We start from the raw sequence: 27,251 nt of genomic DNA on the forward strand, positions 1-27,251 counted from the left end.
TTACCATGAGTCAATAAACATTTATACTGAAATAAAATTAAATATCTCCTTCCCTGCATGGTGTGTTAGGGATATGATTGTTCAGTGCTGAAAAATGAATAATTCAATGTTCTGTTTCACCATGACGATACCGATGTGCACAACACAATTATACCAAAAGAAGTAGTCCCCCATTTGTATTACTTTTTTAGATAGACTGACTCTCTGTCTTTATTTTTTGTATCCAACACATCCATTTGTATTAATGGGAGGGAAGGTACAGTCAAATATATTACATATGTTTTTTAAAGGACTTAGTAAAGGCTTGAGAACAGCTTTAAAATAAATGTCTAAAACACGGAGCAGTATTGTACTACAAGTACCACAATTCAACTGTTGACGTAAACGGCAGCGCTTTACGACACTCGTGAAAACATTCGGAGAGTGTCATGGCGGAGCATGTCGTCAGTTTTGAGAGTAAGGGCAGCATAGAGGAAAGGAAGCATAGTAAACGAGAGGCACGGCAAGAAGTGATAGACAAGGTAACAACTGTTTAATTTGTAGTAAGCAACCCTATAAGTAATGTGTGGTTAGCTTGGCTTGTTAACCGTTAAGTCCTTATTGAAAGCTAACAAGCTAAGTTGGCTAACAGCTAGTTAACGTTAGGTATGAATGAGCTCCACGGCTAAAAAGTGACATAGATTGCTATCGTTGCGTTTCTCTCCATCTCTCATTATGTGTTCCTTTACATTAACCTTATGATTACCTGTGTCTGGACAGCAGAATATTGTCAAACTGCAGGCATCAAATTACAGGACTAACACTGCTGTTGAAGATAGGAGAGCAGCGGCTTTGTTTTGTGCAGGTTTTTATGTCATGGTCACAGATATACACTCCCCACCTTAACGTACAAATCAGTTGTAAACACTTATGTACACGGGAATCTAATTTCGTGTTATCTGGATTGTGTGCAGCTGTGTTTACATGGTACACAGAGCCGATGATGCAGACACATGACATGATGCTTCCTGTGGATGTGCACTGAAGGGAATCTGTTTGTAGAGCATGTCATATTTAGAATTGTGGCTATTTAATGGTTCACATAAGAGACTAGAACTTTGAAAATGCATGTCTTGAAACTGTTTACATTTAGCTTCTTTATTGTATATATAATCATGTAATTAAAATACGTCAGTCATGGTCAGGCAGTATGTATCAACACCTCAAGTTAGCAATAATAAGGCACTAATGTGTGACTTTTACTATAATCTCTAAATAAATAACTATACATTCTTGATTCTGTGTAGTGATAGATTTCTTGAACTCAAACATATCAGTCCCCCCCCCCAACAAACCCAAATTAAAGAATAAAGACATCAAACATACAGAATGAGGGGTCAAATGGAGGAATTGGACAAAGTGTAGACATTCAGGGAAAGTGACTTGCCCCTTAATAAAGAATGTTCTATTAACTCTGATATTCTTATTTATCCACTTGGGGTCTTGGTTTCTTAAAAAGAGTAGCATGGCATATGCTGGATTTGCTATCTTTGATCCTGTTTCCTTACAAACAATAAAGCTTAATTAAATATATTTGTCTAAAAGGAGAAAAGTGGACATACAGTTTCCGGTTGATGCATAAATCATAGATGTCAGATTTGAGTGTTTGCTAATTTGAGCACAGAGATACGAGTGCTTATCCACAGCCTGTGTTTGTAGGATACACAGAGCAGATGATGCTGACAAATGATGCTTCCAGTAGATGAACACTAAATGTTGTAAATCACATTATCTGCCTCGCTCACCTGTGTTTGCACTGGCCAAAGCAAAGAGTGGAGCCGGGTCTGGTTTGTTGTTCGCTGTATTTGAAGAGGAATAGGCTCATTATGACTTCAAACTCATCAGTGCGGCGCCAAGATATATTTGTGCTGCTTGAAAGTCGTTAGAGGTTCCAATATTTGCAAATCGTAACTCTTGTCAGCCCTACCATGTTGTGAGTACAGTGTTTCCCACAGAATTTGATTCTATTTGTGGGGGCACCACACCCCCCCCCCCCCCCCCCCCCGGCAAGACAAGTCAAAGGCCCCTTAACCTATTCGGGTGGTCCACGCATCCACCCCCCCCTCAAATAAGATAACACATGCAAGTTCATGGCTACTGTAGACAACGTTCTTGTTGCTCTGTGTTGCGTTGTTAATGAGTGAAACTGAGGATCTGTGGGGTTTATTCTCCCAAAAATATAATTTACAATTTCGGCATTTAGCAGATGCCTTATTCCAAAGCGATTTACAATGACTGATTACAGGGACATTCTCCCTTGAGTAACCAAGGGTTAAGTGCCTTACTCATGGGGCACACTAGTAGTGGTGTTCCAGGCAGGGTTTGAACTCGCAGCCTTCCGATCGTCAGCCCACCTCACTATCCATCAAGGGGTTCCCAAACTTTTTAAGCATGAGACCCAAAACAGAAATGTTGTGGTCCTAAGGGACCCAAGCTCAAAAAATGTCATGATTTTCCATAATATCTAGTTATAAACAAAGAATGCAACACACCATGAATTTAAAATGTAAATGAAAATATTTATTTAATTATAAAAGTGCATCGCAGCAATTAGGTTTCTCACCATAACAACCTTCCCTTTGAGCTTGTTCAGAAAAAATAAGGATCAAAGCAGAAAGACGAACATGGGAAGTGCAGTCAAGTATATACAGTATAAATCAAATTTCAATTATACAATTATCAAAAGTGCAATATTAAGTTTGTCGCTAGCTCAAAAACTATGTACACACCATTTTAAACTATTTTAAATGAACAAAGAACAAACATGTTGTAAACAGAAAGGGACAAAACACTAACTGAAGTGCAGTCAAGTGTATACAGTACATCACAGGTGAAACCACATTTAAATTATCAGAAGTGCAACATTAAGTTTGTCACTAGATCAAAAACTATGTACACACATTTTTTAAACACTTTTAAATGAACAGAGCTGTTTTAAAACACTGAGAGACAAAGAAACTCCAACACTTGGCAACTGATTAACTTTTTTTCTGGAGGCTGACTTGATAGGATGCCCTCAGTGCCCCTCTGTTCCCTTTGAATGCCTGAAAATAACAGAGAAGATATTATCATTAACATTGCTGGGTTATTGGGTGATTTTTAATACCAGCCGCCGTACGCTATATACCCAATGTGGACCTGGCAACCGCATTTATAGCGCATTACATTACATGTTACTTGTTAGACGCTTTTATCCAAAGCGACTTACATACTCGAGTTTGACAGGGTTGTTGCACAAAAGATCCAAGCGTGCACAGAAGAAATCTGAGAGCAGACATTTCACGAGCGCACAGAAACAGCCTGAATGCGAGGAGAAGGTTTTAAGCTGGAACACAGGAAATCTGTAAGCAAAAATATATCTGAGTGCAAGCGTACAGTTTGAGCAGAAGCAGAGCAAATCTAAGCGCAAGCAGGCACTATTTGAGTGTGAGGACAGGGTTTGAGGGAAAGAAATACATATTTTGAACGTGAAATCAATAAAGTATGCTCTCAAATTTAAAGACCACGCTCTTGAATAAAGATAGGGAATAACCCTCATATGTATTCCTATGTGCATCACACTGCAGCAGTCACGTCCGTGCGGCTGATACTTTATCTCGCTTTCCTTCTCATACTGCCTGTCACTTTCCCTCTAATCTTCCAGTGGTTATTGTTTCTCTGTTTTTCTCCCGGCCGTTTTAAAAACATTTCAGGCTAGTAAAAGTTGAAACACCGCTTTATGCCGCTGCAGAATGTAGTGGACTCGCGGGAGCGAGTAGAGGACGCGTGAGAGCGCGCAGCTGGCGGTCCGCTCCGGGGCTCAGTCAGCATTTCATCCAAATTTGCATTAACGAAACAATTTCACAACAGACCCTGACAAACTCACAAAAACACAAAACAAATGATTAAAATGAGTGACTTACTTTTCCGCCGTCAAAACACTGCTTCTTGAAAGACTCTTCTTTGCAGATGAAAAAATCCTTCGATTTGTCCCGATGCAGAGGATGTTTTGTTTGGAGATGCCGGTCCAATTTATTCATTTTCAAGCTTTCGTTACTGAGCACCTCTCCACATAAAACACACTGAGGCCGCTCCTCTCCATTTCTAACAGCTTTTGTGAAGCCAACGTTTAAAAACTCCTCTTTGTATCGTCTTTTTGCCATCATGTACGATCGGGATTAATCAACAGACAATAAACAGACAGCGCGAAAACTTTCGTGGGGGATGCGTCAGATCTGATACAAATACTATCTTTTATTTTTAGTTTATTTGTATTTAGAAAATTAAATCATTCAATATACAATGCTATATTGCATAATTTCATTTTCAAAATAAAAAATAAAATACAAAAATTATAAAACAATTGTATTTGCAACGCAGCCATCAGCTCTGACGCTGTGTGTGTGTGTGTAGCAATGCATTTAACTGGCGACCCAATCAAAACGGGTCCACGACCCATTTTGGGTCGGGACCCTGAGTTTGGGAAAGGCTGACCACCAAAAAAATAAAAAATAATAATACTTTTTTTTTTTTTTTATGAGATCCTTTGTGGCGGACGATATTTAATTGTGGCGGCCCGCCACAAATAAATCAATGTATGGGAAACACTGGAGTATAATGTGAAGACTGTGTCGTTCCTTAATTAATGCCACACATGTATTCCTCTACTGACTTTATTCACCATTAACCTTGATATTTTCATCACAAAAAAGGAGACTAAATATGAAACAACTAATTTGGGTGTGCACTAACTTTGAAATCGTTTTTCTTTTGAATAATCCCTCTTATTTACAATTGTTGTATTCAGGCCAAGGAGCAGTATGACAAGGCAGAAAGAAGGAAGGAGCTCAAAAGGCAGAGAGGGGAGGACACCTGGATGCTTCCTGAGGTCAACCAGAGGCTGCAGGAGATGGAGGAAGTAAGATACAAAGAGATTGTTAGATTGTTAAGTCTTTGTAAAGTGTACTGTTCCTCAAACATTCATCACTATGTTGCCGTTATGTGTTTGTATCCAACATTTATGAACCCTCTTACTCCCATTATTTTTGATTAATATCGAAGCCATTATGCAGATAAAAGACAGCGAGGCCTTGATGATATTGGTAGTGGTTTCTAGAAATCAAATGGTGTAGTTCATCATACTTTTAGGAAACACCCTTGGATAGAGACACATGGAGCAAACAAGAGGAGCCACATGGTTATCACTGCATACCTTACGTGATTCAGAGCTGGCTCTAGGAATAGATTGCATCTTGATAATAAAGTAAAACAAGGAAAAATAACTACATCCTTTATTGATATTACAGGAGGGATCTGTAAAAAGCAAAAAGAAGAAAGAGAAGAAATCTAAAAAGAAAAAGGAGAAAAAAAAGGGCAAGAAGGAGAAGAAGACAGCAGGAGCAGACGATGGCTCTAAAGACAGCTCAGATGTAAGTTATTCATTTATTTTCAAATGTTGGTTTCATTTTCAATTGTTTTATACTGTACTTATTTATTCATTTCAGAGTGAAAAGTACATTTGCAGTATTTTAAAGTAGGAGCATTATTTTAAGTACAGGTTTAAGGAAAAAAACATTAAAGGGGACCTATCATACAAAATGCACTTTTGTACATCTTGTATACATGTATATGTGTCCCCGGTTTGTCAGGGAACTCACCAAGTGTCAGAAAACACAACCCTCTCTATTTTCCTCCATACCCAAATCTCTCAAAACGGGGCTGCAACGGAGCTGATTATTATTTGAATGTTTATGACGTCAGAAACAAGGAGCTCCGCCTACATGGGCAACTCTCCACCTATCAGGGGAATGAGAGACCGCTCGAAAGCGCTGGAGACGCTGTAGTACATATGCCAGGCCTGTAAGTGGCGCTGTAGTCTGCCACAAAAGCAGAATCAGCCCCCTGCAAAAACAGGGCTGGAAAGAGCAAATGGAGCGAAATGAGGCATGGCTAAAATGCATGATCTGTTTGGTATTTTGAAAAAAAACTTCACAGACATGTTTTATATAGGTATGGCCCTACAATATATGTTTCAAATATAGCATGATAGGTCCACTTTAAAAAAAGAAATCTAGATTTTACAGGTGAAATGATTATGTTCCCATGAGCAAAGATCAGTGTCATACCGTGATTCATTGCAAGTTAAGTTGGAATATAAACAAGAGGGAAATGTTTTATAACAAGAGAATTAGTAAAAATGAAACGGCAAGAATGGAGCATCAAGACTTCTTTAACGTTTTCTCCTGATTGGTCAGGACATGCTGCCACACAGGTTAATGACTGCAATGATGTAAAACTGACCTAAATGTTACTAGATGAAATGGTGATTTACTTTTGAACGAAAGTTAATACTGTTTAATACTTTTCGTAAAAGTTTGTACCAGTCTTCTGTGGGGGGGGGGGTCATCCGCAGAGCCCCCCCCCCCCCCCCCCCCCCCTATACGATATTATCGCAATAAATAGGATATGACCAGATGATTTGTTGTGATTTTAATATTTTAAAATATACTGAGTATTGTAATAACATATTGCAATTTTTAATGTGATTTATAACCTCTTTTTTTTAATCTGCAATTGGAACAGTTACAATCCCTGACCTTGGCCATTACCCGATTAGAAAAAAATCTTTATCTAGTTGACTGAAAAAGCAATTTGTGTTTGCATTTCTATTAGTTTTTAGAATGAAAGATCAATACTAGGCGTCCATCGATCATATAGTGCCATGCATGATGTTACGCCCCATTCTATATCCATTTCCCTCCTGGCCCCCAGTGTGCAATTCATTACATGTTAACACCTTACAAAGCTGTGATAAAGCAAAGTCTTTCTTATACAGACATGGCGGTTTAAAAACAATTCAGCTTTGGGACTTGTACTTCATTTATTAATATTCCACGCTTTTGTTTTGATAGGATAATCCCTGTTGTTGTTTTCCTTCTTCATCATCACTTTCCCCTCTCTGTTTCTCTCTCATGTCTCAGGACTCAGAGGGGGAGTGGGTGGAGGCTCCGGCGCAGACACGAGCTGCTAAAGCCTGGAAACTTCCTGATGAGTCCAAACCCTCAGAGAGCAGCGTCAGCACAGCACAGAGCGTCGAGGTAACATTTCGTTGAAGAGGTTTTGTCTCTTAGTACAACACATGGTGAAATCAACACTATAATAAAGTCCCTTTCCACACAGGAGATGTGTGTATAATTGTCTGGAGGGAAAACCGTATCTAGAGGTTTTTACTAATGCTGTCAAAATTATCGCGTTAACGGCGGTAATTAATTTTTTGCATTAATTGCGTTAAAATATTTAACGCATTTAACGCATGTGCAGAATGGCCCGCCCCATACGTCCCACCGGTGGCAGCACCAGGGTATGGCTGGGGTAGGCTACATCCATACCAAGAAATGGCTCAGCCCCACCATGAAAAATGATGTTAAAGTAAGCAAAATAAAGTCCGCCAACTCGCGCGGAGTATATTGCACAGACAGCAGTTCGTAAGATTGATTTCAGCAGCCACTTCGAAATACCGAAGACCAGAAACGGTTTTGAAAACTTTTGTCACGTAGTGATCGTCTTCTCAATAGAACATCTTTGATAATGTCTTCTGGCCAATCAGAATCAAGATAACGGCGTGGTGTTGTTGCAGGAAGTCCCGACGGAGAATACTTTTGCTGTAGTAAATCTCTCTATACATCGATACAACATTACGTGTTGATAGAAAATTTCAACACGTAATGAAATAAGACCCCACGGTTTGATGATTGATAGGCCTAGGTGTGTGGGCTGTCTTTCATTTTGACACACAGAACAATGTTATCATAAACATACATACATACTGTATGTTAAATGGATATATCCGCCTTCTTTCATTTATCTTTCCATTCCCACAACAATATACATAAAGAAATTGCATATTTTGGACATAGTTCGAATGGTGATTAATCATGATTAATTAATTTTTAAGCTTTGATTAATCTGATTAAAATGTGTAATCGTTTGACAGCCCTAGTTTTTACATCTATACAGTACATGCCTTGTTTCCTTCTTCTGCTTATATACACATGTACTGTAAGTTGGTATCATCCACTCACGTTATATAGATCTTTTTTTTAACGGTCTGTCTGTGTTGTAGAGAGACGAATGGATGACGTTTGACTTCCTGGCAATGAAAACCACGTCCACAACAGAGAAGAGGGCTGAGAAAGATCGCCTGAAAGAGGAGGAGAAGGCGAAGGCTCAGGCCATCGAACAGGTGTGTTTTTATTTCTGAATCTTTCACGTCCGTTTAGACAACCATATGGTTCCTCTAACTCCTACGGTGTCCTCTGTCAAATGATTCACATGTATCCGTGCTCAACTTGACCTGAATGTGTCTGTGAGAGCGAGATAAAGAGCGATGTTCGTGTATGCATGAAAACACAGTGGCAGTCACTTTCCTCCTTTTACCAACTGTGCAGTTACCAAGGTAACAACGGGTGTCCCCTCATGGACAGAAAGTGTGTGTGTGTGTGTGTGTGTGTGTGTGTGTGTGTGTGTGTGTGTGTGTGTGTGTGTGTGTGTGTGTGTGTGTGTGTGTGTGTGTGTGTGTGTGTGTGTGTGTGTGTGTGTGTGTGTGTGTGTGTGTGTGTGTGTGTGTGTGTGTGTGTGTGTGTGTGTGTGTGTGTGTGTGTGTGTGTGTGTGTGTGTGTGTGTGTTAATTGTTGTCTGTAGGGTGTTTTTATATGGATAATTTTTTGAAAGTTTGTGAAATTATTCAGGTGATTTTGTGTTTCCCCTTTAGGCTGGTTTGCACAAATTGGAGCTAAACCCGTTCTGGAAAGATGGAGGAACTGGTCTGCCCCCAGCGGAGAAGGCTGCAACAAAGAAAGGTAAAACTACTACACTAATATATAGTATTGTTGCGTTTGCCTCATTGAGTTATACGGGTCTCAGACCAGAGTTACTTCACTTATCCCTTCTAGTGAAAAACTGTCGATTCTGAAGTCCTCCTCCCAGAGTTAGCTGAGGAGATGAGGCATTGGCCTTAACACTTTTCATACACTATTCTCCGCACGCACGCACGCATGCGCGCGCACACACTACACACACACACGCACACGCACGCACACGCACACGCACGCGCATGCACACAGAGAAAGGCAGACAGACAGAGAGACAGACAGTGAAGTAAGTTGACAAGCAAATGCAGGTATGTGTGCATGTGTATCTTATCTCTACACGGGAAGTAAAGCTACTTCTAGTTGACTCTGCCTCTGTTGTAAGTGTTTTTTTAACAGCAAGGCAAAATAAGCAGACGCAAATAGCGCACACACACACACACACACACACACACACACACACACACACACATACACACACACACACACACACACACACACACACACACACACACACACACGCACGCACGCACGCACGCACAGGTATGTTGCAGGAGCTACAGACAGGTGTTTGTTTATGTTTGTAGGTATTTGTGTGTTTTTAACATTGTTTACACTTTGTTTTGCTTTTAACAAACATTTGCTGGTTAATGATCAGGTGACATGTGGTTGGATTAGTTTGGAAAAGGGGACAGTGTGCAGCCTGAAGTTGTGAAACAAGAGCCAAACTATTCAAAAGCCACGTTTCTGTTTAATGACAGAGAGGCAGAAGCCCATGTATCACAAGTTGTTACTGCTATCCTGTCCTCCTGGCAGATGGGAAAGGTTTTATTTGTGTATAGTATCTTGACATTATAAAGCTCGATTGGTTGTTTGTTGATTTCTTTAACAGTTTATCGTAGGAAGTGCAGATGATTAAGCTCTGATAACTCTCTAAAGCCAATACTCAGCTTGACTATGGGCAAAACATTTGTCACGTTTTATCTCAGGGAAGGTATACAGAGTGTTGTAGGACATTTCTTTCCATGGATTCAAATAATACATTTCTCTTTTCTTTCTTTTAAACCCTCCTTTCTCCTGACCTTCCTTTTTCCTCACTTACTCATCTCTGGTTCTTATTCATCAGCACAAAATGACATTCTTTAGGGATTCTTCTTCTCTATATTATTTTCCAGCTTCTCACAACAAGCAACACTAACGTATGTTATTCTAACTTTTTAATTCAAAGGTTTAAACATACCACTTTGTTGATTTGATTTCAATGTTTCTATTGTTTGAATTTGTGTATTTTAGTTTGTTCATGTTTGTGACAGTTCTCTCGTCTCGTTCCCAGGAAACACAGTGGTGAATGATGCCGGCCTGGGCTGGCTGAGGAAGAGCTTCCAAAGGATGAAGGAGCAGGCAGAGAGGCAGCAGCGCAGCCTCAATGAAATTGTGGCCGAGAGATACGGAGTAAGAGCTGATCAATATTCACTTTGCAATCAGAAACTATGAGTAAATATGCTTGTCAGTGACCTTTGTTTCCATGACTAAGATGAGGTGCCAGCAACGTCACTAAACACTAACTGTGATGTGATGATCTCAACATGCAATATCAATGACAAAAAAGACGTGACTGAATGTTCTTAAAAAATTAGAAACATGGAATGTGTTTGTAGATACCTTGTTTCAGTATGAATCTCTTTGCCGTCTGACGTAATGGGGCACACACTGTCCTTTGTTAAATTACATTTAGCTGTGTCAGCATTTTTCCTCCCTTTGACAGCATAAAAACTGTCACAGTCAGAACATTCTATGCGCGTGTTCGTGTGTGTGTACAATACATTTTTATTTTGTCAGAGCTAAGCCAGCCACAGCAGTGCACCTCATTGAGTTTTTTTCCCAGCAAGGCAGAGACATCTTATAGTCTGTCATAAAATGGTTCTTTAAACTTTTATAATTAACATTAATTACATGTCATTTGTTAGACGCTTTTATCCAAAGCGACTTACATACATTCAGTACTGTGGACAATCCCCACAGGAGCAATTTGAGGTTGAAGTGTCTTGCCCAGGGACACAACGACATGCTGACTGCAGTGGGACTCGAACTTGCTATCCCCTGATTCGAAGTCCAGCACACTACCCACTGAGCCACAGCCTCCCTCATTAACATTTTTGTACCCATGCAGATGCTTTATTGGTCTTTGTGAAGCACTTGAAGGTGCTGTTTTCAATCGATATGTTAATTCTTGCAGTTCTTGTGGAAATAGCAAATGAAAAACTGAGTAGATTTGAGTAGAATACCTGACACTAATGCCCTTTTTTGCTTGATTTATGTTTATCAGATGTAAATATTAACAATTTACCAATAGTATAGTATGTGAATTTAAACGTGTGGTTTTAGTTTGCTTGTAAGGAAACCAGCATACCCATAAAGCAGCTGTTTGTTTGGCTTACAGTAACTTAGTAGACTCCTCACTACATTACATTACGTTGACCTGAGGGAAGAAAACAAATGTGTTATTATATGTCATGGTGACCTACTGAGAATGATTAAACAAGTCTACCTTAAGTCCACGGTCTGCTGCTGTCAGTTAGATATATTATTAGCTTTGTAACATTCTCTACATGGCATTCAACAACGTGGCTCGGGTGGGCATTTCTTAAGCTCTGAACTGCAACAGCTAGTATTTTAATATGTCTTTTATCTGTCCTTTACAGTCAATGGAAGAGTTTCAGAAAAAACTTGCCGATGCTGAGATAGCTGTGTACGGACACTGCAGTGGAGGAGATGGAAACAGAGGAGCGAGAGGCGGGTGGAGGAGAGGAGGAAACGAGTCCAGAGAGAGATGGAGAAGAAACGATGGAGAGGGGGAAGAGAGAGAACGCTGGAGAAGGAACGAAAGGGAAAGAGATTCATCACCAACAGACGGAGAGAGAAACAATGCTGGGAGACGAGAGGAAAGGGAGAGGGGGGGATATCGCGGCAGAGAGGAAGACAGAAGTCGAGACGGAGACAGGTTCAGAGACAGAGAGAGGGATACAGAGAGGGATAGAGACAGCGAGAGAGATAGAGGAAGAGAAAGGGAAAAGGGTTGGGATGGAAGAAGAGAAAGAGATAATGAAAGAGACGGAGACAGACATCAGGATAGAGATAGGGATGGAGGAAGAGAAAGAGATAATGAAAGAGACGGAGACAGACATCAGGATAGAGATAGAGATAGTGAAAGAAATAGAGAAAGAGACAGTAGCAGCGTTTCTTCATCATCATCATCATCATCATCCGGCCAAAACCTGAGTCAACCTTCTTCCTCTCTCGGGTCACTCAAAGGTCGCTTCCTCAAACCCTCAGAAGATGATGACAGTGCTGACGGTGGGTTGATATCAAGGCCTTTTCTAAAAAGTGTCTGAGTCACATTTAGCTGAAATGAGCACAGGTGTTATTGGGCTGGCTACACTGTACAGTCACAGGTTCAAATCATGCTAACCCTAACCCATTTTTGAAAAAAGAGCAACAACATAAATCACATAATAACTCAAGTCCCATCACCAATGAAATGGTAACTTGGGTATCTTTTAGCCTGGACCCTGTTTTCCCATGTTCTTGTGTTTAAGTTACCACCATTGACTTACTGCTGTCACATGACACATAAACAGATGCAAAAGGTAGTAAATGTTTTATTTCTCTGTAGGCTTTCTTTTCATAATGTAAGACATCGGCAAAGAAAGCTATTTTAGTGGCATATATTGACCGTGAGGAATGCCTATGCCTTTTATATTGGAACCCATTTAGCCATTCTTGCCCAATATTCGACAATTAAAAAAAGTCTTGTCCCCGTCACAAAGAAATGGAAAAATGAGCCCGGGTTTAAAATAAGTTTTAAACTAACATGCCAAGTTTCCTGTGCAGTTCCAGATCGTCGCCGTCCTCCAGCGCGGCCGTCCTCAGGATTCCTGAAACCCAGCTCTGACGATGAAGACTCTGGTCGCCGTAATGCCAGCATGCAGACCTCAAAGAAGAGCAGCAATCCTGCCAGGAAATCTGCCAGCTTTGAGAAACCACAGCAGGAGAGAGAGAGGGATCCTGGGAAACCTGTGACAGCTCCTCAAGACGGTCCCACTGGCAACAAAGCTTCTGCGTCAAGGTTTGAAGCTTTTATTGTATTACTCTGTAGACATGCTTAACGATGAACAACCTTACCGTGTTATAGACAAGCAGCTCTTATTACATGTAAAAGGGTTTATGCCAGCATCTACTGTATGTCTTAAATCTTGTCAGTCACTTTGTGAATATTGATGTCTTGGGATGAAAAACGATATGTTTAGTTATCAGAGACCGTATAGTGCCTCCAGGGGCGTCAGAGCCTCAAGAGAATAGAATCTGCCAGGACACTGATCTCACTCTTCATTGAGTCAAATTAATAATGTTTCGTCCACGGCTTTTAGGGTATGCCAAATAGTTTGCTTGCCATTAACACAATCCTAGAAAGTTCATTCTTGGACCTACGGATCAGGTAAAGGAAGGCAGGAAGGTGCAACAACTATAGTTTAATACACTGTGCGTTCACACCTGCCTTGTATAGTCCGGTTGAATCGAACCCTGGTGCGTTTAGCCGCTTGGTGCGGTTCATTTGGGTCGGTGTGAACACAGTCCGAGACCTCTTAAGTGAACTAAACAACCGGACTCTGGTCTGCTAAAATAGGTGGTCTCGGAGCACTTGCTTGTGAACTCTGGAGCGGTTCATTGCTGGTGTGAACGCAGTCCGCACCAAAACATAGGAAGCGTAGTATTTACGTGTCACAAGAACGCGGATATCTTCAAAATCTTTAGCGAAAGACTCTTTCGAGACATCTGTGGTTGTTTAGTTAAAGAGTGAAGCAGAATGAAGTGTTGAACAGTGTCATGTAAAGTACAAATTCTCCGTCAACTACATAAAAGTAAGAACACCTGTCGTCGGTGAAACGCCCTCCTTACTGCAGAACGTCACTCATTGTATGTGCTATAATGTTTTTTAACGGACGTTGTCTGATTATATAATCATATTCGCGAGCCACTAGAGTCTGTTGATCTCCAGATTAACAGCAGCATGAGAATAACCTGCTGAAAGTGCCGATGCTCCATGGCGGAGGCTCCGGTAGAAATTGCCGGGATTTGCGTTTTTACCCCCTTAATGTCTGACCAATGGTTGAACAGCATTTCCGAGCACATGACTTGTGTTTAAAGTTTATAGTCCGTTTGAGTTTTGCCCTTGTGAACGCAAACCGAACCTTCTGCAAAATGAAACAATGTAACAAACTGTGGTCTGGTGCGCAGCAGAGAGCGGACTATTAGGTGTGAATGCACCCTAAGACTGCTGATCAACACAGAAGTCACTTCAAACTAAAATAAATCGTCTGTGAGCAGTTCCTGAAAATGCACTCATTTCACAGAAGCTCACCTAGGAGTCCAACACTGTCCCAAGATATTTATAGTTTTCTAAAACTAGAAATACATTTCACCAAGTGACACTGGCTCTGTCTTCAGATCTTGTTTTGCAAGCAAAGCCATGTCATCAGCATATTTAAGCAAGCTAAAATGTTGATCATACATTTGCTGTTGAAGATTGAGTAGCAGTGGGGGATGAACACAGCCCTGTGGGCCGCCTGTGCTCACAGCGTCTGACATGCTCCCCCCCGACACAGACCGTCTGTGGGCGGCAGAGAAGAAACTCTCTGATCCAGAGAACCAACCCTGTGTTGATGTTGAGATCAATGAGACGTTTCAGGAGAGTCTGTTTCTCCATTGAGATAAAACTAAGCTGAAATCCACAAATAAAGATCTCCCGTATCCCTTTGGATGCTCAAGCTGTCAGTAACTGTTTTAAGCAGGGTCGGCTATCTCTGCTTCTATAGCTTTTTATAGTGAATTACAGTGGACCTATCATAGCTCCACAGTGATGGGCAAGTGTTTGGCCAGAACTCCTTCCATGGTTTTACACTGACACTATGGAGGTCGTTGTAATCCAATCATTGTCCTATTTTCGCCTGACTGAACATGTCCATGATTTTGGCACTGTGCATGTTTCTTAGAAGGACTGAAACAACCTTGAAAAATCTTCTTTTCGTTGAGCAGTCTTTTTAAAAGATTGGACTTGCAACAACTTCGTCTTCATTCCCTTTTTACTGACTCTGCCGATTAAGGTTGTTTCCTCGCTCCAAAGCCTGTCTTAAATTACCAGTTATGAATTTTCACTTTCTCTTTTTTTAATAATTTTGCCTCAGAGATTCCCCCCCGCTGTTTTATTTTCTTACAGTAATTACATTGTGCCTGTACAAAATGTTTCTTATTTATTAAATCTGTAAATGTTTGGGTTTACATTTGAAATGAATCAGTCACTGTAATAGAAGTTGTCCATTCCCCTTTCTCACATGAAACAGGATTACACCATTATGAAAGTAGTAGCATTGATATTACATACACATAGAACACTTGGCAATGGGCTTTTAAGCACTGAAACCAATATATATGTTTATGTTAAACCAAAAAAAGAAAATTGGTACTACTACATAATAATAATCAAATAATGGGAGTATCTTTATATCTCAAAAAACGCTTGGTTTACTCTCAGGCTTTAGCACATATGTTGCAATAGGAGCTTTATTTGATACACTCCTCATTCCTTGTGTAGGAAAAAGGATGGATATTTAATCACTGTGTCCTTTCAGCCGCTTGTGTAGATGTTCAGTGCCGGGTTTAATTCATAATGTGGTCAAGCTCCCCAGATATGTTCTCACTGTAATCCCTACCATAAAGCATGTGTGTGTCTTCACATGTTCTTAATTATGTCCTGCCTTAGCTGATGAAGTTCTTATCTACTTTTGAACATTAGTCCTTTTAGAAATTCCCCCGGCCTCTGAAGTCATATATTATCCACACGTGTTCTCCACTATCAGTTGTCTTTGTGTAAAGCACTTAGTTTAGTAACATACAGTTGGACACACACACAGTCTTCACACAGTTTTCAGGCATTATAAAGCGTCAGTTATCTCCTTTCTCCCACATTATCCACTATGCTTAATAATCAAAGAACTGTAACATAGTTCATTAAACCATTGAGTTATTTCTTGCTTTGAAAATTGCATATCTCTCTTGAGTTCTTCTGAATGTCATGTTAATATGTTTTTATGCTTTATCCGCATCATACATGGATATTTATAAGAAAACTGAACTTTGACATCGACAAGTGGCACAGGAACTCCTTTAATGAAATGATTGCATCATATATGTTTTACCACACTTTTGTGGCAGTCAGCCCCATTGGAGGTAAAGAGTGGGAGCATCACTGCCTTTGAAATCTTTAGTTGTTCTGTGTTTTGCCTCATTAGGCTAAGTTGTTTGGGTAAACCAGCAGCCAGAACCCCTGCAGCATGAAATGAGTCTGCAGTGTGGCAGCAGAATGAAATGAGGCTGTGAGGAGTGTAATAGCCTAGAACGATGCTTCCCAGGATGCAGTTCAGATCCTGCCAGGCAGGGAGGTAATGGTCTCTGCTTTGGGGGGGGGGGGGGAACACAGACTCAAAGGCATCATTACAGATAAACAGTCTAGGAGCTCTCCAGAAAACAACTAAACGGTTAAATTAAAAACCTCACAAATACCTTTCCCATTAGAGTGTTAAGGACTATTACGAGGGTGGAATAATGAATTGATTTTAAATACTCTTCTTCAAAGGGGGGTGGATCCGGAGGAAGATAAATGAAGAAGTGTTACAATGCGGTGGTGAATCTTAGTCTAACTTGACAGATGTGATTATTTATTTAGTTTATTTTCAACGGTTGGTTGCATATCGTGTTTTGTAGTCTTCACTTTGTAAAGTGCCATATCTCTTGGTTTTAGTCTCGCCTTTAAACTCTCCTCCTCATGTTTTACCTAGGAGTGACAGTGAGGAAGAGGAAGAGGAAGAGGAGCTTCCTCTGATGTCAGAGGAGGAGATGAACAAACTGGGAGCCAAACTGGTGAAGGCTGAGATTATGGGCAACACAGTGAGTATTTCATTGTTATTGTTACTGTTTGTCACTGTATTGGCTTTAATATGAGTAGAAGGAAAATCAATCCAACCAGATTCTAACCAGTTTTTGAAAAATATATTTTAGGATAAGCTAAGATTGATGTGCCTCCTCCTGTGGGGAAAGTGTCCCTGAGAAACAATAACTCCATAGATAAGAGAGTCCTTATCCTTAATGCCCTTTTCTCCTGTTCAATGGAAACATAAATCACTTCCGTTAAATCAGAACATAAATTCCACATTTTTGTATTTTTGTGTTCATTGAGCTTTTATTTATCGTGATGTACGGTAAGTATGATTTATCTTTTCTCTGCCCATTTACTTTGAATCTTTTATTAGCGTAACCTCAACAGCTCATCAGGGACCCACACACACACACACACACACACACACACACACACACACACACACACACACACACACACACACACACACAAAACTAAGTGTTATCAACGTAATATCCAGTATCTCCCTACACGACAAAGCAATATTCGATATTCCCAAACCTGTGTGTGTGTGTGTGTGTGTGTGTGTGTGTGTGTGTGTGTGTGTGTGTGTGTGTGTGTGTGTGTGTGTGTGTGTGTGTGTGTGTGTGTGTGTGTGTGTGTGTGTGTGTGTGTGTGTGTGTGTGTGTGTGTGTGTGTGTGTGTGTGTGTGTGTGTGTGTGTGTGTGTGTGTGTGTGTGTGTGTGTGTGTGTGTGTGTGTGTGTGTGTGTGTCTTTTATACTGATAACGAGTTCAAACAGGTGCCATTAATAGAGTTAACAATTGGAGGACAGAGGAGGCTCTTAAGGAAGAAGTTACAGGTCTGTGAGAGCCAGAAATCTTGTTTGTTTGTTGCTGACCAAATACTTATTTTCCATCATAATTTACAAATAAATTCTTTAAAAATCAGACAATGTGATTTTCTAGATTTTTTTTCCCTCATTTTGTCTCTCTTAGTTGAGGTGTATCTAGGATGAAAATGACAGGCCTCTCTCATCTTTTTAAGTGGGAGAACTTGCACAATTGGTGGCTGACTAAATACTTTTTTGCCCCACTGTATATCTATCACGGTATGGCTTAAGAGGTTCTGGATGCTTTAACCCAGGGGTCGGCAACCTTTTTGATATGAAGTGCCATTTAAAAAAATTATTGTTATCAGCGTGCCAACGATCGAGAATTATCAACGGGGGGGGGGGGGTTGAGGAGCTTGACGCTCGTCAACTATCAGCAGGAGGGCGGGGGAGCCTCGCTGCGGGGAAGCAGTGTGTGTGGACCTGTCAGCGCAACTCACATGATGCCGAATTTAACAAACAAATTTAAATAATTGGTTTAAACGGCATAATAATAAGGACGATCGTCCGTTCTGTGATTTTCCAGAGCACACATGCTATGATATTAGGGTCATGCAGAGCGAGATGAGATCGCTGTCCCTTTAAGAAAGAGAGAGAGAGAGGGGTGTGGCTTGTGCATGTGTGTTTGTGGATGGTAGAGCGACAGTGAGAGAACCTATGGAGAGAACGTGTGTATGTTTCTGGAAGTGAAACGAGGCAGCAGAAAAACAGAGGTCTGTGATGTATTTTGTGAAAAAGAAAAACAGCTAAATAAATGCAACGGCCTCCCAAGAAGAGCTCGCCTCTCTCTAAAGTGGGTTATTGAACCTGAAGCTTGTTGCTTCTGCCCTCCTCGATTACGGTCTGGGAGCCGACAGGAAAGTTCAACACACAGATGGCCAGTCCGCCCCTTTGTAGCATATTATGTCGATGAGAGATGAGCAGATCACCACTGGGCTTTCAACTAAATACACAGCCACGCAAAAACTGCGTCATTTGTACAGCTCCTTATGGGTACTGCAATTAGTGAAGTGCTTTCCTCCGTGGTGAAACGATCAGCACTGCACCACGGAGGAAAGCGGCAGAATGTCACCTGGAGATAAAGAGAGCGGGGCTGCGTTGCGTGCATGGCTTCCTTCTGCAGGTAACGGGGAGACGCGCTCTGGCGGCGGTCTCGTTCAGGATCCGAAAATACAATTTAAATATTTTTGCACACTTATTCCACTTATTCCTAGTGTGCCACTGGTTACGGTGCCGCGTGCCAATGCTGGCACGCGTGCCAGGGGTTGCCGACCCCTGCTTTAACCAAATGTTTTTCTTCTCTCAGTCTCATGTCGTTTTGAAGCCTCAAATTGATGTATCTCACCGTTGGAAAAACTGCATTGAAAAAAATATTTTAAACTACAATTCCTAAAAGCAGCCTTTCTGATATACGATTCTCCATATCTTCCAGCATATACATCCATTGTATGTATCTGTATAGGTCTTACTTTTTAAGTAGCCATTTGTAATTACTGAGGGACTTTGTGCAAATGTATATTTGTTTGTTTCAGGCCATGGTTGAGAAGCTGAAGTCCCAGCTGGACGCAGCACATAAAGCTAAAGAAAGCCACGAAGCTCGAAGACAAGAAATGGCGACTTCAAAACAGGTGTGTAAATGCAACACGTGAAGCTCCCCCACATTAAATAAACATGTAACTTGCACTGCAGATTTTATATTCCCAGATGCAGAAACGTTCTAATGTAACTATATATTTACACTCACTCTGAAATCATGCACAGATGTTAACACATGCACACACAGGAACATATAGATAGAGTCACACACACACACACACACACACACACACACACACACACACACACACACACACACACACACACACACACACACACACACACACACACACACACACACACACACACACACACACACACACACACACACACACACACACACACACACACACATACTGAATCTTTCCCTGTCAGATTTGTCTTCTTCTTTTTCCTCTCCCATAGTCGAAATGCTAATCCAAACACTCAGGGCTATGTGTTCTCTAGACTTCACAGACACACACACTCTCAGCATGTTGCAGGGGCATCCATCTCCCTCACTGTGCACGGAGGAAAAGTGCTTCACACACACACTTGACTCCAGATGAAACTGAACCCTTCTGCTTCAACGTCTGACCGCTTTTCAAAGGAATTTGTTTGTTTGAAGTCTCTTCGGCTCTTGCGTCTCGCTGCCTGTATGGTCACTTCTCCTGTTCGGCCTTTGAGCGGACCCTAATGGGAAACAAATGTCTTACAGCGTGATGACGACACTCTCTTACCAGGGGTCATTCAGAGTGTTTATGTGTGTGAGAGTAAAAAAGAGAGAGACAGATTGAGTAGCAGAGATTACATGTGCCATCCTGTCTGTGTTAGAGGCAATTACCAGATAGCGATGGCAGTGCCCTGACACCTCAGCACTGCTTTATCTCCGCTATTCGCCGTTGCTAATGCTCTCTCTGAAACAAATGGCGGTCTATTTCCAACATGAACAGACTCCAGACAACTTTATAAACACATGGGAAGCAGGCTGTAATTATTTATATAACTTGTATATTATCATCTGCAAGTTCGGCCAGATTCATCCCTACTAAGGCTGTCCTGTTCAAATCAAAAGACCAAGGGTGAATTTATCATTAAGATTCCAAAAAAGATGTCATGGTTTTTAGGTTTTGGTACACAAATAAGGCGGAGAATGGTTGATTTGAAATTTTTAGAGATCCTTTCCATCTGAAGAAGAAGAAGAACATTTTTGGCTTGTCTTCAGTGTTTTGAGTCATTTTTAAACATTGCGTCGAGCCTTGAAAGACCGAACTGTGTCGACCCGTAGAGAAATATTTTCTTCTATCATTTTGTTTCTGACAGTCCACTTTCAATTTCTTGTGACTGCCTCCCATCCTCTCTGCTACTCCGCCTTCTTCGTGTTTCTCGGCTGTCCGCCTCTACCTGTCGGGTCCAACGTTGGTCTTCATGCACTTCAGACTGCAGTTCCTCACAACAAGCAAACTTTTTGATCTTTGCTAAAGTGCTAAACTGGCTCTGAAGCAGCGGTTTTATGACATCATACCACTGACGTTTTTTAAACAGAAGGAACATTTTTGTCACAGAACATTTTGGTTTTCACAACTTTAATCCAGTTCAACATAAAAAGTAGGACTATATTAAGAAAATGGATAAAGATAAAGACAGATTAATTTAGGCTTTTAATTATTATTATTATAATTAAAGATATTATTTTGACATGAGCGAGGTTAATTGAGGTGTAAGGCATTTATATTCTTATGTAGCACTTGTTATTATAACTGCAGCTACTGTTTCTGTCCTAAAAGCCCATCTTTTCTCCTCTTTTCTCCTCTTGCCAAATTAGTATTAATGAATGTTCCCTGCTTCCCTTCATCAGCTATGCTTATGCTTCCAGCATGACACTGATGACAAGTTAGTCATTTTTAAATGTCACAAGACATATTGCAACACACTTCTTCAGGTGTTTTAGATATTGCATGTCAATTGGAGTCAGCCACATTTCATTTGTATTAAACATTAGCCCAAAGCAAGATGAGATTAAAGCCGGTGCTTATTAATACAGTCATCCATGCTCAAATCTGATCAGCAAGCGCAGTGTTTCTGACCTTGAATAGGTTGCAGACATCATTGCATTATTACATCATTAAACATTAGTTCTGAAGAATTATCCGTATCTTGACTCGAGCATCTGTTCAAATGTCAAAAGGTGCATACATAAAAACATTTCAACCTTTTAGTTTAAAAACAAACGAAAGTAAAAAAATGACCTGGCTGTGTGTTTTTCTTTTCAGGTCACCGGTCGCTCCAGTGAAGCCCAGGAACTCCTGCTGTTCAGAACTGACCAATCAGGGCGCGCCTGGCCCGTCAACGCCCCCTCTGGACCCCAGGAGCCCCACGGGGGACGACGGAAGAAGAAAGCGGTAAAGACAGAGGGATGATGGGTGGGAAGAAAGTAGAAAAACAGATGATAGGAGAGCAAGAAGGGAGGGGATTTATCTACAAAGGAGTTGATCATGGACATTTGCTGCCCGGTCTCCTTCACTGTCTCTTTCCATTTCTTTAAAATGTCCAACACACATTATGAGGTTTTCCTCTTCTTATACCTCTCTCTTCTCCACCGACTGTCTCTAACTGACGCACCCTTTATTTAATGGATTGTTTCTGAATTTGATTTACAAAGCTTTTAGGATTGAGTCTTGTGTCCTCACCTGTGCTCACCTCAGTTTTCACATTCCTCTCTTTTCCCCCCTTTCTCTCTTCAGATTGAGACCCATGTTGACGGAGAGCGTGTGCGCTACTTCCAGGATGATGACAGTACGGGTCTGAAGGAGATGGTGAGGAGGGAGAAGATGAGCTCTGCGCAGGACCAGAACGCACTCTACTCTCGCATGGCTTCCAAGGTAGGAAACAATACTAATCAACTCGTGAAAAAGCAACAAATATAAGATGCCCCTGACTTTGAGTTGTTCACCTATAGAAATAACAACCTGGCATCCATGTGCTCACTTCATTCCCAGCCTTGCCACCATACAGTCTATGCTTGCAACACTCATTTTTTATTTTAAACCTGGAAACCTAAGAGCTGGTGTTATCACATCATTGCAACTTTAAGCTTCAATCATGGATTCAAACACTGTGTGCACATGATGAATAACTTTTATTCAGCTAAATTAACTAAGCCAGATTGCAATATTTTCAGGATTTTAAACGTATACATGACTTATAAATAGGGCTGTGCAATTAATCGTATTTTAATCGCGATTACGATTCTGGCTTGCAACGATTACGAAAACAACTTAATCGAAATAAAACGATTATTATTTTTATTTAAAAAAAAAAAAATGTAATTATTATTTTTTTTAATTGTTTTTTCAGTTCAGTTATACTTAAAGTTCAGGGTAATCAACTCTTAAAAACATACGGTTCACATTTTTTTTCCAATAAATAGATGTTTTCAAAGTAAATGGATAATCGTTTTTACTAATCTTGATATCAATTATTGACCAAAAATAATCGTGATTATGATTTTTGCCATAATCGCACAGCCCTACTTATAACGTTTCACTTATAGAAAGTGGGAGATGCAACAAAGGATGGAAAGAAGAAGTCGATTTTTGACTTTAAACATATAATTAATCAGAAAAGATTAATGACTTTTCCCCAGCAAGATTGGTCTTCATGTATTTAGAATAATTTGTAGAGTAATTACAATCTGTCTGCAACACATTTATTGGGACAGAACCCACTGTTTCAGAGCCACTGCTAAAGGCAATGCTGCAGAATAGTGATGAACCCGTTTCCTTGATTGATTTTAGAATAAAAAACAAGTCCTACCCAAATCTAAACACACGTGATTTTGTCTCCCCTAAAAATCTCTGATATTTACTACCTAGGAATATGACACATTGAATCCACAACATATACATAAACACATATAGCTCCTGAATGTTTCCACCCTTATATTCCACCATATTTGTGTCTGCTTTCACCTAGAATTGTTTAATCCACTGCAGTGGGGATGTGTGAATCATTTATTACATTTGATTGATCAAAAGAGGCAGCCTTTTAGTATGCATTTGGAGAGCAACATTACGTGGTTGTTATCAATATTCTGGTTGCTGATTTATTTGGCATTTAAGGAAATGTCTGTTGGATAAATGTGAGAAGAAGTGTGATTCCTGCATGTCTTCCCTTGCTCTTTAAAACACGAGTGAAAAAAGAGATAGCGTGTGTACAGTACATGCATGTGCAAACTAAGTATAAAGAAAGGGGTTTGAAGGAGTTGCTATGGCAATGAAAAAAAAAGACAAAGGCTGTGTCGGCGTTTTTCCTTTCTCCGACTTCTGCCCTCATTCAAGTGCACACACACTGCTCAATCACTTGCCCTCGCTCATATATTCATTACACATGCGTATACAAATACTCACACACACGTTCTGCTCCTACAAAGAGTGACACTAAAAATACATCTACAGTTACCATGGCAGGGCTTCTATAAATACCAGTTCAATCCATTGGTCAGAAACAACGTCTGTTAGGAGACTAGTATTGTCTGGAGATTTAATGAAGTTTATCTCTTAATAAAACATGAGTAGTGAGCCAGACATATGTCAATGTCTTCCACTCTGCTGCTGCATGCTGAATTCACCATTTATCATTGAAATTGCATCAAGAATGTGTCAATCTATCAATAGTTTTGTAAAGAAAAAAACATCAGTGTGGAACCTAAAGGTAGATCAAAAAAACATTTTGAATTAATCTACAGGTAAGTGTGTGAATGTGTGTGTAAGAAATATAACTGTGCTCTCGGAGAGACCCGGCACACTTAGGTGGAGTCCTTTTGCGCACGCACGCACGCACGCACGCACGCACGCACGCACGCACGCACGCACGCACGCACGCACGCACGCACGCACGCACGCACGCACACACACACACACACACACACACACACACACACACACACACACACACACACACACACACACACACACACACACACACACACACACACACACACAATCCCTCCCACACACATTCCCTCCGACATTGTCACTAAACTAATCACATTTTCACTCTCAATCGCACACTCACTCCTACGCAGCGAGTCATGCACACACACACTTGCGATGCTTGCCTCTTGCTCTCTCACATGCACACAGATTCAAACCTGTTGCCCGATCGCCATGGTGACAAGACTCAGACGTAGAAACACCAGATTCGATGCTTGGCATCCTGCCTCACACTGTTAACACACACCAGGGACCAACTTACACACAGGGCAGCTCAGGCTCTCTCACACACACAGACACACATGTACAGACCATAGACTGGTACAGACACACAAATGATGGCAGGCAGACGGCACTATTACGTCAGCGCATACATACACCGATTGGTAAAGAAACCAGCCCGTTTCTGAGGACAGTCCTTATCTCTCCGATTTGCTTTTTATGACTTTTCTTTCTGAAAATATCCATTATTTACTTTAATAAAGCACATACTTAAGTGTGCTCCCTCTACAATTTAGTTGGAGAAAATACGGTATATTTGTTCAAGAATGGACTCCTGTTAAACTCTTCTCAGCATTACGTCTCTTCTTCTCTCTTCTTCCCTGCATCTTCCTCTCTGCTCCCCTTCTCCTCTCCGTCCCCTCCGTTGTCTCGGTCCTCTCCATGGCCGCCCCTTCCACTCCCCTCTCCAGATGATGGGGAAGACAGACGGTGACAACTACACTCTGGATGACATGTTTGTGTCGAGTGCAGCGCAGCGAGAGGGCGAGGGGAGGGAGGAGGAGAGGATGAGGAGCAAAGCCATCGGGGAGAGTCGGAGGCTGAATGCCTCCATGGAGAGATGCCGGCACTGCTTCAGCAGCCGAGAGCTGCAGAAGCACCTGGTCGTGGCGATAGGGAGCAAGGTGAGGGATGCTGCAGGATGTTTGTGGACTGAAGTCATTAGGCTCTTAACTGATTAGTCAGTCAACAGTTTCGGTAAAGAAAATCATTAATCAAGTCACTAGTTAACGCTGTTTTATCCTGGAAAAATGGCGGCAACAGCAATATATTCAATTTCCACATAATCAGCTAATTATTTGATAAATTAACTATTTGGCTATTTGCTCATAAATGACGATTTTGACAAATGTTATAATTTCCGTTAAGTGTCCTCTTTACCCGAAACCCCATATATATAAAGTTTAAAATCTTAAAATAATAAGAAAAACAGACCGGTTGCCAATACCTATTCTGTCATTCATCAAACATATTAATGGACCTATCATAGCACCTCCACATTGACTGTTAAGAAAGGTAAGAAAATGACAGATACAAAATGTACACATCAAATATATATTTTTTATTTTGTGTGTGTGTTTTCCGTCTTGTGTCCAGGTCTACCTGAGCGTGCCGGCAGGAGTGTCTATGACTGAGGGCCACTGTCACATCTGTCCTCTCCAGCATCACTGCTCTGCCACCGGATTGGACGAAGACGTCTGGTCAGAAATGCAGGTCAGCCATCACTGCTTTACGTCAAAGGACTAAAGTTTCAATGTCCAACTTCATTTATATAATCACAATCAAATACTTCATTTTCAAATGATTTTAAACAAGAATGATTACAATTCACTGAGTTCCCTTCCCTGCTGCTTTGCTCTCCTCAGCTGTTCCGGCGTACTTTGGTGCGAATGTTTGAGTCCCAGGAGCTCGACTGTGTGTTCATGGAAACACACATGGACCCACGCAAAAGACAACACATGGTCTTAGAGTGTCTCCCACTTCCCCGAGAACTGGGCGATATGGCACCCATATACTTCAAGGTGTGATGTTTCTCTCCTCAATCTGAATAAGGAGAAGAGTAGGTGTAGATCTGAGTTGTTTGGTAACCCAAGAATGTCTGTGTGCCTTCAGAAAGCCATATTGGATTGCGATGAGGAATGGGCCATGAACAAGAAGGTCGTCGACCTCTCATCGAAAGACATCCGCCACGCTGTAAGACCACTTCCTGTTTACCTGTCTTTCTTTCTGTCTTTTAAATCCTGTGTGTCCAAATGTATTTTTTTCCCCTGGTTGTTTTCCCCTCTTTGTTCATTGTTGTTAATTGTGTAATTCCTCTTAGGTTCCTCGAGGTCTGCCCTACTTTGCTGTGGACTTTGGACTCCAGGGAGGATTTGCTCATGTCATTGAAAATGAACATAAGTTCCCCCATTACTTTGGCAAGGTCAGTGTGTGCATTAAATATAATATATTTAACGTTATCTCTAATGTGTTTTTTTTTTAGATCTTGTTAGTTTTTACCTGTATATTCTCTCAGAGAAACAAGCTGAGCAAATTTCCTGAACTAAGGGTTTTACATTGTTATTGTCAGTATGACCAAAACCCTATAATCCCCTCACAGGAAGTGGTTGGAGGAATGATGGACTTGGAGCCGCGACGCTGGAGAAAAATGATAAGAGAGAACTTTGATGACCAGAGGAAAAAAGTCCTGGAGTTTGCAGGGTGGTGGAAACCGTACGACTGCACCAAGACTGCAGAGTAGTAAACACTACACTTCCATTTAAACAAACAAACAAACACACACACACACACACACACACACACACACACACACACACACACACACACACACACACACACACACACACACACACACACACACACACACTTTGGTGCAGTAACTGTTGTACCTACCAATTTAGAATTTGATGTAAAATTCTTTTGAGGAGATATTATCTGATAACATTTTTTACTTCAATAAAAAAGAAAATACAACCTCCGTCAGGTTATTTGTGGTTATTTTTAATGTTAAATAAACATGCCAGAAGTGGTTTAATGTCCTCATTTATCCAAGACCTTTGTGTGATATGTGTGTAGCTTTGGGGATTTATGTATTATTGAGTTTCGAACAAATATTGTGACTTTATGGTATATTCTTTCACTTTATGCCGCACATAC

The 27,251-nt window shown here is 40.9% G+C and overlaps 1 protein-coding gene across 1 annotated transcript; it reads left to right on the plus strand.

Annotated features, from left to right (window-relative positions):
• Positions 1-391: 391 nt before the first annotated feature.
• On the plus strand, positions 392-27,072 carry cwf19l2 (CWF19 like cell cycle control factor 2). Its single transcript, XM_079674356.1, has 19 exons — positions 392-521; positions 4,826-4,936; positions 5,325-5,447; positions 6,999-7,115; positions 8,141-8,260; positions 8,789-8,876; positions 10,219-10,337; positions 11,588-12,239; positions 12,777-13,011; positions 16,778-16,886; positions 19,278-19,373; positions 21,594-21,722; positions 22,065-22,202; positions 25,007-25,219; positions 25,692-25,808; positions 25,961-26,116; positions 26,208-26,288; positions 26,416-26,517; positions 26,695-27,072. The coding sequence occupies exons 1-19, from the start codon at positions 429-431 to the stop codon at positions 26,833-26,835; spliced, it is 2,940 nt and encodes a 979-aa protein (XP_079530482.1). The 5' UTR covers positions 392-428; the 3' UTR covers positions 26,836-27,072.
• Positions 27,073-27,251: the final 179 nt, after the last annotated feature.

This window comes from Notothenia rossii (genome assembly GCF_949606895.1).
Source record: "Notothenia rossii genome assembly, chromosome: 4".
Taxonomy (NCBI): Eukaryota; Metazoa; Chordata; class Actinopteri; order Perciformes; family Nototheniidae; genus Notothenia; species Notothenia rossii.